General features: G+C 50.6%; 1 protein-coding gene across 18 annotated transcripts in view; it reads left to right on the forward strand.

Moving 5' to 3' along the window:
- The window catches only part of CACNA1B (calcium voltage-gated channel subunit alpha1 B), a 309392-nt gene that overhangs the window by 156453 nt on the left and 136069 nt on the right, over nt 1-16870 (forward strand). For 9 of the 18 annotated variants that reach the window (XM_039383719.1, XM_039383720.1, XM_039383721.1 and 6 more), the window contains 5 exons: nt 1720-1835; nt 9714-9770; nt 10479-10553; nt 12459-12548; nt 16170-16379. In XM_039383719.1, coding sequence (XP_039239653.1) covers nt 1720-1835; nt 9714-9770; nt 10479-10553; nt 12459-12548; nt 16170-16379 — 548 coding nt within the window. The remainder of the gene's footprint in view (nt 1-1719; nt 1836-9713; nt 9771-10478; nt 10554-12458; nt 12549-16169; nt 16380-16870) is intronic. The other 9 variants (XM_039383726.1, XM_039383734.1, XM_039383730.1 and 6 more) reach the window with 3 other exon arrangements.

The raw sequence follows: 16870 nt of genomic DNA on the forward strand, positions 1-16870 counted from the left end.
TTCCTACCAGGTGTTGCCTCCTCCTCTGGGAAGTTTGTGGTGACGTGAGCCTGTAACACATTGAACGTGGCCCCTCCACGCCTGGAAATTCAAATGCATGTTGTCACCTCGTGCTGTCTGATCTCCTTCCTGCTGCTCCAGGGGGAAATCAACACTCAGAGAAGGTCCATGGCCCCAACCAGCAGGCACTGAACCAGAAATGAGAACATCAGAAAGGGAGGTGGAGAAGAGTGCCCAGACTGACACGTGCAGGGTCCCGAACGGCCTGGCAGGGATGTGCTGAATGCCAAGGAGGAGCTGCCGGTTCAGAGCCGTGTTTTCACTTCCTCTGTTCCAAGGATGGGGTCATGGGCTGTCCTGTCAGGTGGGGGACAGGAAAGGGGAGTCAGGAGACTGGGATGTGCTGCCAACATCGAGACAAGGGCTCAGCTGATGGCAGCTCTCCCATCGGTGGCTCTGCCGTGTGGTCGGTGCTGAGCCAAGTTCTCCTCCCAGTCCCCTCTCCCGGGTCAGACAGTGCTGCCAAACGAAGCAAAAGTGTCACCTCTGGAGGACAAAGTGTAGACTGGGAATGTAAAGCTGTGTCTGGCATTTGGAGTTCCTTTTTCCCCAGTCCTTCCTCCCATCTCCTGCTCCTTGCTGGCTTCTGAGAACATTTGTGTGTTGATTACATGAGATTTTGGTCAAAATCTGTGGCTAACTACAAGTTTACAACAATTAACAGTTAACTGACGACATCATCACCGAATGAGTGAGGTTCTGGAGTACCTGAGGGACAGAATCCTGATCCCATTTTACCCAGAGAGGTGAAGCCTCTGTGAGAGTCACTCCAGTGTGTGCCCAAAGGGAGGGGCTGCAGAGGCTGGCTCAGAGCTCTATAAATGGCACGTACATCTTCACTTGAGGCATCAGAAACTTCCCAGAGGTGACAGGAATTAGCTTGGGGAAAGCCCCAGAGTGAGTTGTCTTGGCTGGTGGCTGTGCTTTTGTCTCAGCATCATTTCAAGCTGGGCAGCAGGATGTACTTGGACATGATTATTGCAATGGTTGGATGAACCTTCCTTTCTGAATTCCCTGTACAGCCCTGTGCGAATAATTTGATACCAGATACTTGCTTTCCATGTGATTTTAGCAAATAGCAGGATCATTTTTACCCTCAACATAGAGAATCTGAGCTGCTTCACCTCAACCCCAGAACACCCAGCCTCACTCGCAGCTCCTGTTTCTCACAGACATCTTAAGCCTGGGAAAAATGAAAGGCTGTCATGGAAGAGCAGATCTCTTCACAGGAGTGCTGATATCTCTGTGACTTAATCTTGTGCTTCCAGGGGAAATTCTGCTGCTGAGAGAGACGGATTTTAGCGCTGAGGAAAATAATTGGTGTTGCGTGACTGGCTGTGCACCAGGATCTCCTTGCAATGGCTGTGGTGTGGCCACGGGGCACAAGAAACGTGTGCACAGGGCAGTTTGCAGGTTCTTTCATGATGTGAGAGGCAGAGAAACAATCTTTCAGGTTCTTTCAGGATGAGAGAGGCAGAGAAACAAACTCGGTTTAGCTCCAGTCAAGTCGTACTTTGTCGGGTGTCGCTTGCTGTGGTTTCCACTCACTGCTGTCGACTTCAGAAGCTTCATGAACACAACCTGAGAGGCTGAAGGAGGGCTGTGTGTTTTCCATGACCGCTGGTGACAGGTGCTTTCCTCTCTCTTGCCTCTCCGCAGTGAATTTGCCAAGGAACGGGAGCGGGTGGAGAACCGCCGAGCTTTCCTGAAGCTCCGCCGGCAGCAGCAGATCGAGCGGGAGCTCAACGGGTACCTGGAGTGGATCTTCAAAGCAGGTAAGGCCAGAGATCTCCTCACCTCGCTCTTGTGGCCAGTAGAGTCTGGTGGTGAGAGAGGACAAAGCCCCAGAAGCAGTCCTGGGTGTGGTTGGCCATGGAGGGAACACAAGGCTGTGCTTGGTTTTTTGGGGGGATTCTTTCTGAGCGCTCCCACTACAGTTATTGCAGAAGATAATTTCAGTTATTTCTGAGCACTCCCACTAAAGTTGTTGCAGAAGATCTCGGTTTGGTTAAGCAAGACTAAAGGAGCTGAGCCAACTTCCTTTATTGCTGAGATCAAAGCAATTGTCTTAATACAGCATAATATAAAAAGTGATACAGAGCCCAAAGTCTCCACGGTGGGGAAACTGTTTCTCTCTCTGAGTCATTTCTATTTTATTTACTTTCCAGCACAGCTGCTTTACAAGCCTTTCTTGCTGGGATGGTAAAATACACCCCAGTGTCATTTTTATGAGCTACGGAGCTCACTTGCATGAAACTCCCCCCAGCACATATTAACACTGCTTCATAACCATTATATCTGAACATTGCACTTTATTGCAAGCCCTGAGCAACTTTAACAAGGACCCAGACATACCCATTTAACAAAAAATAGCCTGCTTTGCTTTTCCTTTGATTGCCAATAATCTTTCTGCATTATACAGTAGCTTATATTGATCATATAGGCTACTCATACAAGTCCTCATATAACCACTGTGCAATTCTTTCATGCAGCATCAAGGAAATTGGGGGGTAATTTCCTCCTTGCTTGCTTTGCTGAGAAGCTGAAACACCTGAGTAAAGTGAAAACCCCTTTTGAGACAATGATGGAGAGAAAAAGAAGTGGTGGTTTCTCAAACAGGCTGTGAGGTGCCTCTGTGGACAGACCAGCTCCTTCCTTGCCCTTTACAAACGGGAAGGCTGAGGGCCAGAGTTACACAGTGACTCACCTGACATCAGCTGATAGACCTGGCAGAGCTCAGAAAACATGGGCTGGCACCGTGTTCAAACCATGCCATCACTCCTGGCCATGCCATCACTCATCCTGCTGATGCCAGGGGCCTGCTGGGCTAAAATGTGCTTGTGTGGCCACAGCAACTCACTGCAGCATCAGCTGCATGAGCCAGGGACAAACCAGAGCATCCTGGGGCTGTTCTAGATGGCCCTTGTTTGCAGTTACAGCCTCTGTTTTATGTGCACAGCCTGGATGAAGAGCATTTTCACCTGGCTCCTGCTGCTTTGCTTCTTCTTCCTCCTCTGAGGGGCTCGTTGTGCCCAGGGAATGGGGCTCTGCCCTGCTGTGGGTCCTGGTACCTTCCTGAGGGCAGTGATCACAGAATCACAGAATCTGCTGAGCTGGGAGGGACCCACAAGGATCATCCAGTCCAACTCCTGGCCCTGCACAGACCCATCCCCAAGGGTCACACCCTGTGCCCCAGAGGAGCATCCAAACCCTCCTGGAGCTCTGGCAGCCTTGGGGCTGTGCCCACTGCCCTGGGGAGCCTGGGCAGTGCCCAACCACCCTCTGGGGGAAGAACCTTTTCCTCAGATCCAACCTGACCCTGCCCTGACACAGCTCCAGCCATTCCCTGGCTGCTGTCCCTGGTCCCCCCAGAGCAGAGCTCAGTCCCTGCCCCTCCTCTGCCCCTCCCCAGGCAGCTGGAACTGCCCTGAGCTCTCCCCTCAGTCTCCTCTTCTCCAGCTGAACACCCCAAGTGCCCTCAGTGTCCTCCCACAGTTTCAAATCAAGGCTCTTCCCACCCTCGTTCCCTCCTTTGGACACTCTCTAATGGCTCAATATCTTCCTTATTTTGTATATTCACCCCAAACTGCCCCAACATTCCAGGTGAGGCTGCCCCAGGGCAGAGCAGAGCAGGACAATCCCCTCCCTGGTGCCCCCCAGGACACGTTTGGCCCTCCTGGCTGCCAGGGCACTGCTGACTCAGGGCCAACTGGCCACTGACCACGACCCCCAGGGCCCTTTCCCAGCACTGCTTTCCAGCCTCTCATTCCCACTCTGTCCATATATCCAGGGCTGCCCCATCCCAGGGGCAGAATCCGGCACTTCCCTTGTTGAACTTCCCAGGGTTGGTGATTCCCAGCCCTCTGGTTTGCCGAGGTTTCTCTGCAGATCTGGGCATGAGCTCTGACAACCCGGCCAGAGGGGAAAACTGAGGCTTTCAAATGTAAAAGAGGACGAAGTAGCCGCTGTTTGTGTGGTGGCTCAAGCCCATTATTTCCTGCACAAAGTGACAATTGAGTACCAGTTTTATTATTGTCAGGCTTCTATTCCCTGGGACTGTTCAGCAGCAACTGCCCCCAGCCAGGCAGCCACTCCTCATTCCGGGATTCTGCAGGAATCAGAAAAAGAATCGTTCACTTCCCTTTCCATTTATCATTTGTCTCCTCATTGTTTTCAGCGACCTCAAATTCAAATTAATGAGTGGTCTGTGCAGTGGCTGGAGCAGAGTGCACTGTGGTTCTTGGTTTAATGCCATCTTACTTCAAGGCTCCTGTGATTTTTGGTCTCTGAATCCTGGTTTGCCATCTTTAAAATAAAGAGGACAACTCCCTTACAGGGACAAAGCTTTCATTTAGGTGCCTGTTTTGCCAAGAAGAGCCACGCAGGGATCATCATGCAGATATCATCGGCTGGACTTGAGTTAAAGTTGAGCTGGAAAAGTTATAAAATGTACAATCAATCCCTGCTCCAGCTTTGCATCCCCGTGGGAATGGTTGGCTCTTCTATTTCTGTGTTGCCAGGGCTGAATAAATGCCACACCAACACGGAGTAAAACTGCTGTAAAATGCACATCTTTTGATGTAGTTTAATAACACAAGATCCAGAAGGTTTTGTAGAACAGGGAAGTGTGTGCAAAAGAGCTGAATCAGGGAATAATAAAAATACTGTGTAAAGGCATTGTTGAAAATACAATAGGAATATAAAAAAGCTTCCTAGTACAGCTGAATAATAACAGTAATTAAAATCAGCTTAGCAGTGTTAATAAAATCTTTGAATACCAAATGCAGTGTGAAGGCAAAGCAGAACAGGGAGTGGAGTGTTTAGAATTCAGGCTCTGAAATTTGGGACTGTGCCGTTGACAGGGATTTCCCAGCTCTGCTCTGAAGGCCGGGATTTCAGCTGGGAAATGATCTGGAATTTTCAGACTGGATCTTTGTTCTTCCTTGTCCAGGACTGTGGTGGAGGAAGGACAGAAATCTCCTGGCCCAGCCCCAGGCAGGGAGATGCAATAAAGGAAAGAGCAAAAGTCCTGGTGTTCTGCTCTGAGGGAACTCTGGAGGGTTTTCTTATTATTCGTGTGAATATCTAATGGGTTTTAAATCCTTCCCATCCTTGACTCTTGTAGCAAAGAGTTCCACATGTTAACAGCTGGTTTGATTTGAAAAAATAAACCAAGCCACCAAACTGTGTCCTGCCCTCAGTTTAAATCCTTTCTGCAGTGAGAGGAAGAGCTCAGGAGTGCACTTTGTGCTTCTTTTAATTACTTTTCTTTCTTTAATTTCCCTCTACCTTGTGTCCTCTTATTTTCTCTGCTCCGGAGCACACAGAACCAATCAGCTCCATCCCTTCTCTTCCCATGGAAGGTTCACCAGGCTTCTAATACTTATAAGAACCTTCCTGAGCATTTTGGTTGCTTGTTTTTTCTCGTTTATTTTTGATGTAAGGTGGGAAGAGTGAAAAGCTGCATTCCAGTGGTTTATCAAATGGCATCTCAATACTTAGATTGTTTCTGCTCTGTAATATTTGACATATTCTGAGTTGCTGGAGCTGGAAAGGCATTTTCCTTGGCCTTGGTAGTACTCAAGTTTTTACCCCAAGGGCTGTAACTGGTTTAAGACCAAGTATGTGAGTGACTAAAATCACTCCATCTCTACACTACCTCCTGTTGGCCAACAAGGATTTTAATTTAACATCATGTTTATAATTTATTGACCTCTCTGAAGTGTCTTTAATGTTTCTCACAACCTACTCTGTAATTTGAATTATATTATCACAGAATCACAGACTGGTTTGGGTCGGAAGCTCCATCCAACCTTGGACACTTCCAGGGCTGGGGCAGCCACAGCTTCTCTGGGCAACCTGTGCTGGGGCCTCCCCACCCTCACAAGGGAAAATTCATCCCAATATCTCATCTAAATCTACCTTCCTTCAGTTTAAAGGCACTTGTGCCTTTCAGAGGAATTAAACAGAGGTGAAGCCAAGCCATGTAATCCATGCAAATGATTTTGCCACCACTTTCTCCAATAAACTCCCCAAACCTGTAACATCCATTAGGCTGTCACGCTGCATTTCCAACCAGAAGTTCTGTGCACAGACTAAAGAGTTTATAAGCCCACAAATAGTCTTTTGAAGATGTTTCTCTTATCTTGCAAGGACATGCATCAGTTTGAAAACGCTCTGCTCAGAAGTCTTTCAGTTCAGGGCTAATCAAGTCGTGTGTCTTTTGCATTTTAATTCTTTCCAGCTCTTTCCCCCAGCACTGACTCCGAGGGTTTCCCTTCTCCTGGAGTAACAGGCTGTGGGAATGGTTTCACCTCTCTCTCCCAGCCCACTGTAACTTCAGTGCTGCCCCTTGACATGACAAAGCTTTATGAATTTTCAGGTTTCTTGAGAAGAAACAGAGCAACAAGTCCTTTGATCCAGGTGGGAAAAGCCACCTACACCAACGAGACACGTGTGTGAGATGGCAAAGAAGGATAATTGCCAGAAAGACAAATTAGATTTCCCCATGAGAGTGTGGCAGCTTCTTCTAAGGGCTGTATATTTATTCATTTTTTTTCTCTTTACCAAGTCTGACAGTTAAAGTCAGTTTTTCTTCCTTTTTTCCCCCCAACTTCTGTTGCCTGTTGAACTGAGTTATCTGAGCCCACAATGTCCTCTCTCCCCATGCCAAAGGGGCACCACATTTCTCTGCTGCTCTGCCTGTATTGTTCACCTTCCAGTTCCTCAGTGCCAGGTTTGTCTTTATTTCCAGTCCTTCCAGTACTTAATGACCAGCAGCTCTGTCACTGCTGAGACACCTCTCGCTCTGATATCCTGGTGAAACCTTTGTCTGGAGGCTCCAAGTGGCTGATCTGACAACATCTCTTTGTGGAATATTTCTTCTAATGTAGAGTCACTGGTCTGGGAGGTTTTTTGGGCATTCCAATTATCCTCTTCCAGGCTTGGTGATGACTAAAGGCAAATCAGCTTCTGATCCTCTGTGTGGTTAAACCCCCTCCTGGAAGTGTTGAGTGTCCTGCTGAGCTGGCTTTTTAGCAGGCCCCAAAACCCATGAGAAGTCCTTCCAGGGTGGATGTGTTCCTTGGGATTCCCAGAGGATTCAAGGCACACAGGAGTGATTGTGAAAGGACAGAACTGGGGAGCAATGGGGGTGGAGAGCTGGGATTGAGGGAGTTTCATTGGTGGAACCTGGGGTTGTAAAGGGAACAGTAAAACTGAGCCCATGTGCTGGAGATGTGTCCATGGATGGAGATGTGTCCATGGATGATGTGTCCATGGATGGAGATGTGTCCATGGATGATGTGTCCATGGATGGAGATGTGTCCATGGATGGAGATGTGTCTATGGATGATGTGTTCATGGGAGATGTGTCCATGAATGGAGATGTGTCTGTGTAGGGAGATAAGTTTGGGATGGAGATGTGTCCATGGATGGAGATGCATCCGTGGATGATGTGTCCATGGATGGAGATGTGTCCATGGATGGAGATGTGTCCATGGATGATGTGCCCACGGATGGAGATGTGTCCATGGATGATGTGTCCATGGATGGAGATGTGCCCATGGATGATGTGCCCATGGGAGGAGATGTGTTTATGGATGGAGATGTTTCCATGGATGATGTGTCCATGGATGGAGATGTGTCTGTGTAGGGAGATGAGTTTGGGATGGAGATGTGTCCATGGATGGAGATGTGTCCATGGATGGAGATGTGTGCATGGATGGAGATGTGTCCATGGATGGAGATGTTTCCATGGATGGAGATGTTTCCATGGATGGAGATGTTTCCATGGATGGAGATGTTTCCATGGATGGAGATGTGTCCATGGATGGAGATGTGTCCATGGATGGAGATGTGTTTGGGCACCAACTCGGGGCCCTGAGTTTGGGGCAGAGGCCCAGCTGGTTTGCAGTTATCTCTTAGGAACCTGTCCTTTGTGGGTGAGGATCCACTGACACCAGCAGCCCTTGGGAAGGGGTGTCCATGTCCAAGCCATCCCTTCCTCATGGTTTAGGACAGTCATACTCACTGGTAATTGCTTTTTATTTCCTTCCAACATTTTTAGCCCCAACCATGGGTACAGCTTTTCCCTGGGCCAGACTTTTGAAGAGGTGCTGGTTTGACACAGAAGTCTCTTGAACTGTCTACAAAAGCCCATTTTACTTTTTTGACCCATCCTAAGAAGCCTCAAAAAGCACCTGATTTGTCTTGTGGGATTTTGGAAGGATTTTATACCTTTTAAAGTGCAGTTTTTAGCTCACCTGACATTTTTAACCCTCTCTCAGCTCTTCTTTCCTCCATGTCTCTCATGCACTAGTTTGCACTTTCTTATTTCTTCTTGCCTTTCCAGCCTCCCTCAGTCCTTGGATATTATTTTTCAGGCTTCTCAATTTACTGTCTTATTAATGTATCATTCACTCTCTCTCCCAGATGATTAATAAAGAGATTATATAAGGCTTGTGTGGCTTATATAGGCTTATATAAGGCTGATCCCTCTAGTATTCTTCTAGACAGCTCTCAGCTACACACTTTGATGTTTGGCCTGTGGTTTGTTTGTGTTTATTCTCTATATTTTTTTTAGTTACCCTTCAATCTAGACCGGCTTAACTGGACTTTAAAGCAAAATTTTGTGGGAACACGGCATCAGATATTTCAGTCAAATCATATCCGTGCCAAGCACGTGGAGGATTTTGTCATTTATAATAATAGAAGGAAGTGTACAGATCACCAGCTTCCAACTCGATGTTTTGTTTGCTTTGGGTTGTCCTTTAGAAAATCCTCACGTAATTTTTCCAGCAGCAAGTTAAAGTCTGTGGTTCTGAGTGTTTCTCCAGTGCTGGCACAGCGCGGTGTGTTCCGCAAACTGCCTTGGGTGATGACATTTGCACCGGGAAACCTCAGGAAACTTGGTTGTCTTTCACTCAGATAAAAATCATTCACTTTTGGGAGGTTGGTTTTTACAGTGTTTTATGATTTTTTTTTTTTACTTTAGGGAAGTCTAAAGTTGTATTTTGGAGATCACACATGAGTGGAAAGCAGGGATGGTGTTCCTGCACTGCACAGCCTGAACTGTGCTGAGCAGAGCTCCCCCCGGGACCTTGTGGGTTTTAACTGGACAAAGATTTGACGTGGTGGCTTTCTGGTGACACTGTGTCTCCTGAGATGTGGCACTGCTGACATGCAGCAGCTGGCCCTGCTTGTCTCACCCTGTGCCACAAGAGATCTGTTACCCTTGGGCTGAGTCCTGGTCCTGCTGATGGAGACAGAAGAGCAGCAACGGGTGTGGAGCATCTCTCACTTCTCAAACGGTGTCTCCCATGTGACAGGACATGAGGGACCACCCTGTGGCTTTCTTGGGTCTGAAGGAAGGTTCTTGGCACCCAGAAGTCCCTTGTGGATGATAGTTGGGTGGAGAAACTGGACTGGGTGGGTGGTTGTGAAGAGGAATATCATGCAGGAAGAGCTACATCTCCCAGTGGTTTGTCTGACATCCTTCCCCTGAGCAAGAGGGGCACAGTGTTCTGAGCCATCCTCTCCTCCCCAGGCTGGGTGTAACTGGGTGATACAAGGGGGTAAGGCAGGTGGCAGCTGGTTTTAGAGCAGGGATGTGATAAACCTGAGGTTGAACCTCGCTGTTTTATCTTTTCCAGAGGAGGTCATGCTGGCGGAGGAAGACAAGAACGCAGAAGAGAAATCTCCTCTGGACGGTAGGTCCCTTTGCTGTGCCGTTTTCCTCCTGTGATACGTGAGAGGTTCAGCTGCTGGACAGTGCCACGGCCTTCCACTGTGCCCAGGAGGGTGTGAGGAACACACTCTTGCATGCCCTTGGCAGAGATGGGGCTGCAGAGTCCCTTCGCCCGTATCGGGTGCTTTCGAGGTTGCAGGTGGATGATGAGCAGTCATGTGACACCGCCCTGGGGTGGGGATCTGCCCTTGGGGTCGGTCCCTACGCTGCCTGTGGGACCACAGGGACACCCGTCAGCCTGTCCAAGCGGGGCTGGCCGTGTCCCACCCCCAGGCCGTGGCGGGGGTTAGGCTGCAGAGCGGATGCCAGAGGAGGAACGCGCTGACCAGGAGAAGGCAGGGCTCCAAACCGAGGTTTTCCAAACGGATTTGACAAAGAGACTAAGACCCCTGTTAGCTGTAAGCAGTAAGACATAACAGGGTGTGGTGATCCTACCTTCCAACGTGCGACCCAGGCTGGAGGGACCGAGCCGAGCGAGGCCACAGGACCTGCCCTCCCTGTGCCTCCGAGAGCGATGAGCTCGTAGGAACGCGCCAGCCAGTCAAAGTTCAGTTAAAGATTCTTCCCTCTCCCTTTTCTGACCATCTTTCGTCCTCCCATGTCTCCTCCTCCTTTCCCCTCCCCCTCCCTCTTCCCTCCTCTTTTTTTTTCTCCTCCCATTCACTGTCAGGGAGGGCCGCCTCGGAAGGGCCGATCCACCAAGGCACGGCACCGGCAGAGACTAGCAGCGGCAGCAGCTACAACAGTGAGTGGATTGCAAATCACCAGGGGCTCAGGCGGCACAGCGGGGCAGCCTCACCCCACAGCCCCCCGTGCCCAGGTCACCGGGGGTGTCTCCCGGGTGGTTTTGCACCCTGTGCTCCGGCTCCTTCGGGGCGGCGGGCGCCCGGCTGCTGGTCCGCCTTGGCCAGCCTGGTGACCTGCACCTGGGGAGGACTCGGGGATGGACGGAAGAGCTGGGGCTGCAGGAGGTCAGGGTTCGAGGTGTGCCTGGCCAGTCTTCGTGTGTGTGTGTGGGTCGTGTGCGCTGGGGGAGTTCGTCCAGCACGTGGGTGCAGCTCTTAGCCCTGAGCGTCTGGAAGAGTAGCCCGGAAAGCTGAGTGGTGTGAGCAAACTAGAGGTGGGGACAAGTCAAGACCCAGGGACATTAAGGCTCCTTCTATCCCGCTAAACTAAAGGAGCCCGGCAACATTCCCAGCCTTGAAGCAACTGGTGTGGAGCAGCCCATGTCTATGCTGGTAAATCCTCTCAGTCTCCAAAACAGAGGGCTGTTGCATCCAGGGTGCCTCTAGAGATGGCACACTGCTAAACACAAGTAGGAGTTATCTGGGGGAGAAGATAAAGAAGCTGCTCAATTCATGCCACGGAGTGTTGTAAAATTTTACTCCCAGGTTACATTCCAGTGCTGGGAATGGCCTGGATATGCTGGAGTGTACTGGGACAGATGGAGCCTGGAGGACCCAAAAGCTGGTATTGCTGGGACTGAGGATTCAGCCTAGAGCTGGGTGGGGAAGAAAGGTGCAAAAGTGGTTATTTGCCAAAAAAAACCCCTGGATCCAGATCACAGGCTCAGAGCATCCTCTTCTCCTCGAGCCTCTCCGAACCCAGGTGATGCTCTGGGTGTTTGAGCAACCAAAGAACCAACCCTTGCCTTGGCCGTGCAGGAAGCAGCACATCCATTTCCGTGTCAGGGAAATCCGTGTGAAGAGTGAGGGGATCTTCTCTAGGAGACTCCAGTGGCTCAGAGTGTGTGGGTTTGCTGTGTGTGCCTTCTGACCAGTCTGTATCACCACACCGTGGGGTGTCTTACTGCTGCTAGAAAATGGTGCTTAGTTACTGTATGTCTTGAACCTGTTACCAAACTGTATCAACGTATCTTTTTCTGCCAGTTCTCGAGGTTCTGCAGGTAGGTGGTCATGGGACCGGCATCCTCACTGTTCCTGCCTCACCCCTCGTGCACTGGCTGGACAGTGCAGAGCTCTCCGAGCCTTTTAGGCTGCCGGCCTCTTTCCCTGTCGGAATAAAACACTGTAGGGATGTCTGCCCTCCCCACAAAAGATGCTGTTGGGAGAAGCGTGTCTTCAAAGAATTACAGCAGCCCCAGAGGGCAGGGATTGTACACTGGGTGCTATTAAGAGGCTGCTCCCTGATTTGTGGCAGTTGCTTCTCTCGGAGCGTTTCTGCTCCTCCAGGCACTGCTCGGTGCTTAAACGGAGCCCGTGAATGCTGACTCCTTAATGGTGCCCACTGTAAACAGCATTAATGGCTTTAATGGATGGAAGCACTCATCTCCTCACCCACTGGGGCTCACAAAGATCCAGTGACCCTGGCCAGCCTTTCTGCTGTGCTAAAAGCTCCAGCAGCTGCAGTGACTCCCCCACCCTCCTGCATCTGCTGGGGGCAGCGGGAGCGCCCAGCCCCGTTCCTGGCAGACCTTCAAGATCTGGAAGGTCAAACAGCTAAAGGACCCCGACACCGAAGCACTGGGCCCTGCAAGGTTGTAGGTTGTCCGGTTTGCTCCGGCTTGCCCTTGTGTGAGAGCTCTAAGCTGGCATTGGGAAGGAAATGCTGGCCCTGGAGAGCGAAGGGAGGGGGAGAGAGAATCCACTCTGCATCCTCACGGGGCATTTTCTCTTTAATTTGCACACAGTGTTGAAAAGAGCCGCAATAAAGAAGAGCAAAAACGACCTGATTCATGCAGAAGAAGGTGAGGACCATTTCACAGACATTTGCTCCGTTGGTGAGTACCGGCTTCGCACTGCCCCAGGTTCAGATCTCCACCCAAACCTGTCCATGCCATCTTTCCTCTGAGAGGCTCCTTTGCTCCAGAAGCTGTGGTTTCAAGAAGGAGAAGTCCCCTCGACTTCCCAAAGCAAAGGGCTCCGTGGCTTCACCCTCTGCCCTGCGCTGCCTGGCTCAGCTCTTGCATGCTGCACCTTTCCAAGAGCCCTGCCCGGCGCTGGGAGAATCCCTGCTGTGCCACCCATCCCGGGATTCTGCTTGGAGCACGCTTGTTCATGCTAATGAACCCCAAATCTGTCCAAGGACGCTGCTAAGGCTCTTTGTTGGAGGAACTGGACACAGTCCCATCTGCCACCGACGCACAGGGGTGGGTTTGCAGCCCTTGCTGTGTGAGTTATTACTGGGAAACCCTGGGCAGTGGCCCCAGTTCCCTCATTTTTGCCTTAGGAGAAGATCTTGAAGCAATTCTCTACATTTTTCAAGCCAGATGTGGAGATACACACCAGTGTGCACCCAGTCACCCCCACACCTCCAGTGCATCCTGCCCTGTGGGGCATGTGGAGTCTTCAGCTCTGCAGACCAGGACGTGGCCAGGCTATGGGGGTGCTGCCTGTCCTGCAGTTCCCAGAGCTGATTCCCTCCTGAGACACAGGCAGGTGGAGAGGCAGGAGGCAGGTCTGGGGCTGGCAGGGCTTGGCAGGCTCTGAGCCCACAGCTCCCAGCTCAGGGAGCTGTTTGGACACCAGCAGAGACACCTCTCAGCCATGGGCTGCTCCTCCCCGGCTGGGGGCACATCTCCTGCCTGCTCTGCACTTGGGTATTTTGCTTCTCCCTGGCCCTGTTGTTTGAGTCTGGACATGGTTTTGCTGCTGGAGCAGCAGATGTTCTCATTATCTTCCAAAGAAATATCCTGGCAGCCCATTTCCCACCAAGCAGCAAATCCTGGGAGCACAAGAGCAGCGGCACAAACAGTTCATTTCAGAGTCTGTGTCTGCAGAGTTCTGAAAGCACGAGTGCCTCGACTGCCCTTTGGAAAGTTGGCATTAAGATTTTAAGGGATTAGAGCTGCTGCTGGGATTTTTTTTTTCCCCTTTAAACCAAGACCTGGTTGCAGGAATTGAATGTTGCTTGGCATGTTCCTGACACCATCACCCACGGTCCCCCAGGCTGCAGGTTTTGTGCCTAAACTGCTGACACTCCTGCGAGAGGCTCGTTGCTGAAAGAGGGCAAAAATGCAGCACCCGTGTGCATTTTTGGGTTGGTTCGGTTATTTTTTTTTCCCCCAGGATCCCTGCATGGATAACAAGGAAGGGTCATTTTTGGAACAGTTGTCCGTGGTTGCAATAATTACGAGCTCTTTGCATTCCCATCCAAGTCCCTCCAGGCTCTGGGCACCCATGCCACGCCAACAGATCTTGGAATTCAGGCATTTCAGGTGGCAACGGATGACGGAGCATCTGGGCTCGTGAATAATCTGCTGCAGAGCTGGGAACTGTCTCAGGAGCATATGGCAGGGAAAATAACAGCAGTGCTTCACCCACTTGGGAAAAGTGGTTTTGATTTTGATTCATGGAACGAGACAGAGAAGGAGAGATGGATGAAGCAGCTCCTTCGCGGGCTCCCGAAGAGGCTGAGGCTCTGCAGAACACAAACAATCACAGCACGTGGGCAATTATGCATGAAGAATATGTTTTTTTGAGCAAAGGGGTTTTTTGGCTGGTTTTCTGTGATGTCTTCTGGTGGGAGCAGAAGGAGGGTGGAAGAACCAGCAGCATCATTCTTGAGTGCCAGGGGAAGGTGCAGACCAGGGGGAGAGGCTTTGACAGGGCTCTCGCTGCCCGTTGGCTCTTGAATTCCAACACAAGCACCTCAAGGAGCCTCATAACTGCATTATAAAGCTCTGTAGTGCTGAACACTTCCCAATGTGTTCTCTGGAGCTGTTCTTAGCATTTGTTCTTTTCTCTTCTCCCAACTCTCAGCCTCTCATTCCACACTAATAAGTGTGCAGCTGCTCTCTCTGCCTTCCCACCCTCCACGCTGTCCCAGACACAGGACACTTGTCTGGATTCCCAGACAGCAAAGCCCAGAGAAGTGGATATTTTCTATGTTAGATCAGCTTAAATACAAACTGGTTTTCTCCTCTGAAAGATCAGTGGAGGAGATGAGACTATTCCCTTGCAAATCTGGGAGTACAGAGTGGCATGAATATCTGAGAGCTCTTTACCTGCTAAACAGTGCAGCCAAAATCCTAAACTGGAGCTCTTTTTTTTGTCTTAGAGCAATGGAGGAGCACTGTGATTTATTTTTTAAACTGCCAAAGGCAGGATTAGCAAACTAACAGAACAGCAAACCAAGCTTTTCTGCAAGGACTTTGTTCAGAGCCCGGCCAAGGCCAGCTCTGTGTATTGGTGGGTGGCCAGAAATGGGCCATGGAGTGGAGAGCTCACGTTCCACTGGGGAGACATCATGCTCCTGTGGAGCTGTGAGGCTTGGAGAACCTGCTGCTGTCACATCTGGATGCTTCATCCTTTCTATGGGTGTTGTGTTTGATGTTATTGCAGCACGAAACAGGGTGAGATTCCTGCCCCTTCCAAGTGCTGAAATGTAGGTGCTCACACCCCAAGATTTGGCTGCTGCAGCCAGAACACTTTGTTCCTGTAACTCAGCCATCTCCATGTAAATCATCTGCTTGGTCCAAGGCAGGCCCATGTGTCCTGCTCAGCCCTTCCTGCAGGGATGCTCCATCCCACGATGGGGAAGGGTAATAGTGTGTTATCCTGCCACAAATCAGCTTGAAAAAAGGTCCTGAGGGCCAGCAGAGCGTGACACAACTAGTGGACAGCAACAATCATGATTTTCCCTGCTTGCAACAGCATCTGTGGCAGTTGCAGAGGAACCCCAATGGCTCCATGTGTTTACTCCTAACCTGTGCTGATTTCTCCTGCTCAGCACTGGCCAGAGGTTGCCCTTTCATCCTTCATTTGAACAGCAGAAAGAATTTCTTCCATCAGCTTCCTGTTGTTTGGCTCTTTCCAGGGTTTCAAACCAGAGTGGAAATACATCTGGTTTAGGCAGAATTGGTACAAATGAGTAGCTGCACCCAAAATCTGATGCAGGGAGGTAGATCGAGGCCTCTGCTCAGGAAATACAAGCAGTTGGAGAATGAAATAAGGAGACTTCATTCCATTCAGCAGTAAGGGCTGGTCCTTGGAGCAGGAGAAATAGGGACCAGCTTTCCTGCTGCCAGGTCCCAGCTCCACGAGGACGTGCTCCACACCACGGGCAGAACCACCACCGGGCCTGGTGCTTCCTGTCCTTCCAGCCCGAGGGATGAGTTTTACTGGGGCAATCGGGATTGTTCCAAAGGTTTGGAAGCCCAGTTTCTTTAGATGGCGGAGCTGGGCACTGATTCATTGACTCATGAAGTTTTAAAACCCCAGCCTTCATCCCTCATGGCACCATCCCAAGCCAGATGCCCTCGCTCAGCCCGTGGCCAGCGTGCCCAGCTTTCTGCTCAGCCGTGTTCCCGGTGCTTGGCAGAGGCTCTGTGTGCCCAGGAGATGTCCTCCAGCCTTTTGCCTGCCAGGGTGGGGTGTGGTGACTCTTCTCTCTGTCCCAGGGTCTCCCTTTGCCCGCGCCAGTTTGAAGAGCGGGAAGAACGAGAGCTCGTCCTACTTCAGGAGGAAAGAGAAGATGTTCCGGTTCTTCATCCGGCGCATGGTGAAGGCTCAGAGCTTCTACTGGATTGTCCTGTGTGTGGTGGCCCTCAACACCCTCTGTGTGGCCATGGTGCACTATGACCAGCCGGAGAAGCTCACCACTGCCCTCTGTGAGTACTGGAAACTCCACCTTTCCCCTGAGGAAATTTGTGGTCACTCGGGAGCTCTGGGGTTCAGCTTCCCAAGGGTCACCTCAGCACAGGCTCAGAAATGCTTTAGTCAGTGGTTCTAGTAATTCATAAGTCACAGAATCATGGAATTATTTGGGTTGGAAGGGATCTTAAAGATCATCTCATTCCAACTCATGGGCAGGGACACCTTCCACCAGCCCAGGTTGCTCCAAGCCCCGTCCAACCTGGCCTTGGACACTTCCAGGGATCCAGGGGCAGCCACAGCTTCTCTGGGCAACCTGTACTAGGGCCTCCCCACCCTCCCAGGGAAGAATTCCTTCCCAATATCCCATCTGACCCTGCCCTCTGGCAGTGGGAAGCCATTCCCCCTTGTCCTGTCACTCCAGGCCCTTGCAAATTGTCTCTCTCCATCTTTCTTTAGGATCCCTTGAGGTCCTGGAAAGCCACAAATAGGTCACCCCAAAGCTTCT

The sequence above is a fragment of the Pipra filicauda genome, unplaced genomic scaffold (genome assembly GCF_003945595.2).
Source record: "Pipra filicauda isolate LSUMZ 115617 unplaced genomic scaffold, ASM394559v2 scaffold321_size1097455_pilon, whole genome shotgun sequence".
In the NCBI taxonomy this organism is placed as follows: Eukaryota; Metazoa; Chordata; class Aves; order Passeriformes; family Pipridae; genus Pipra; species Pipra filicauda.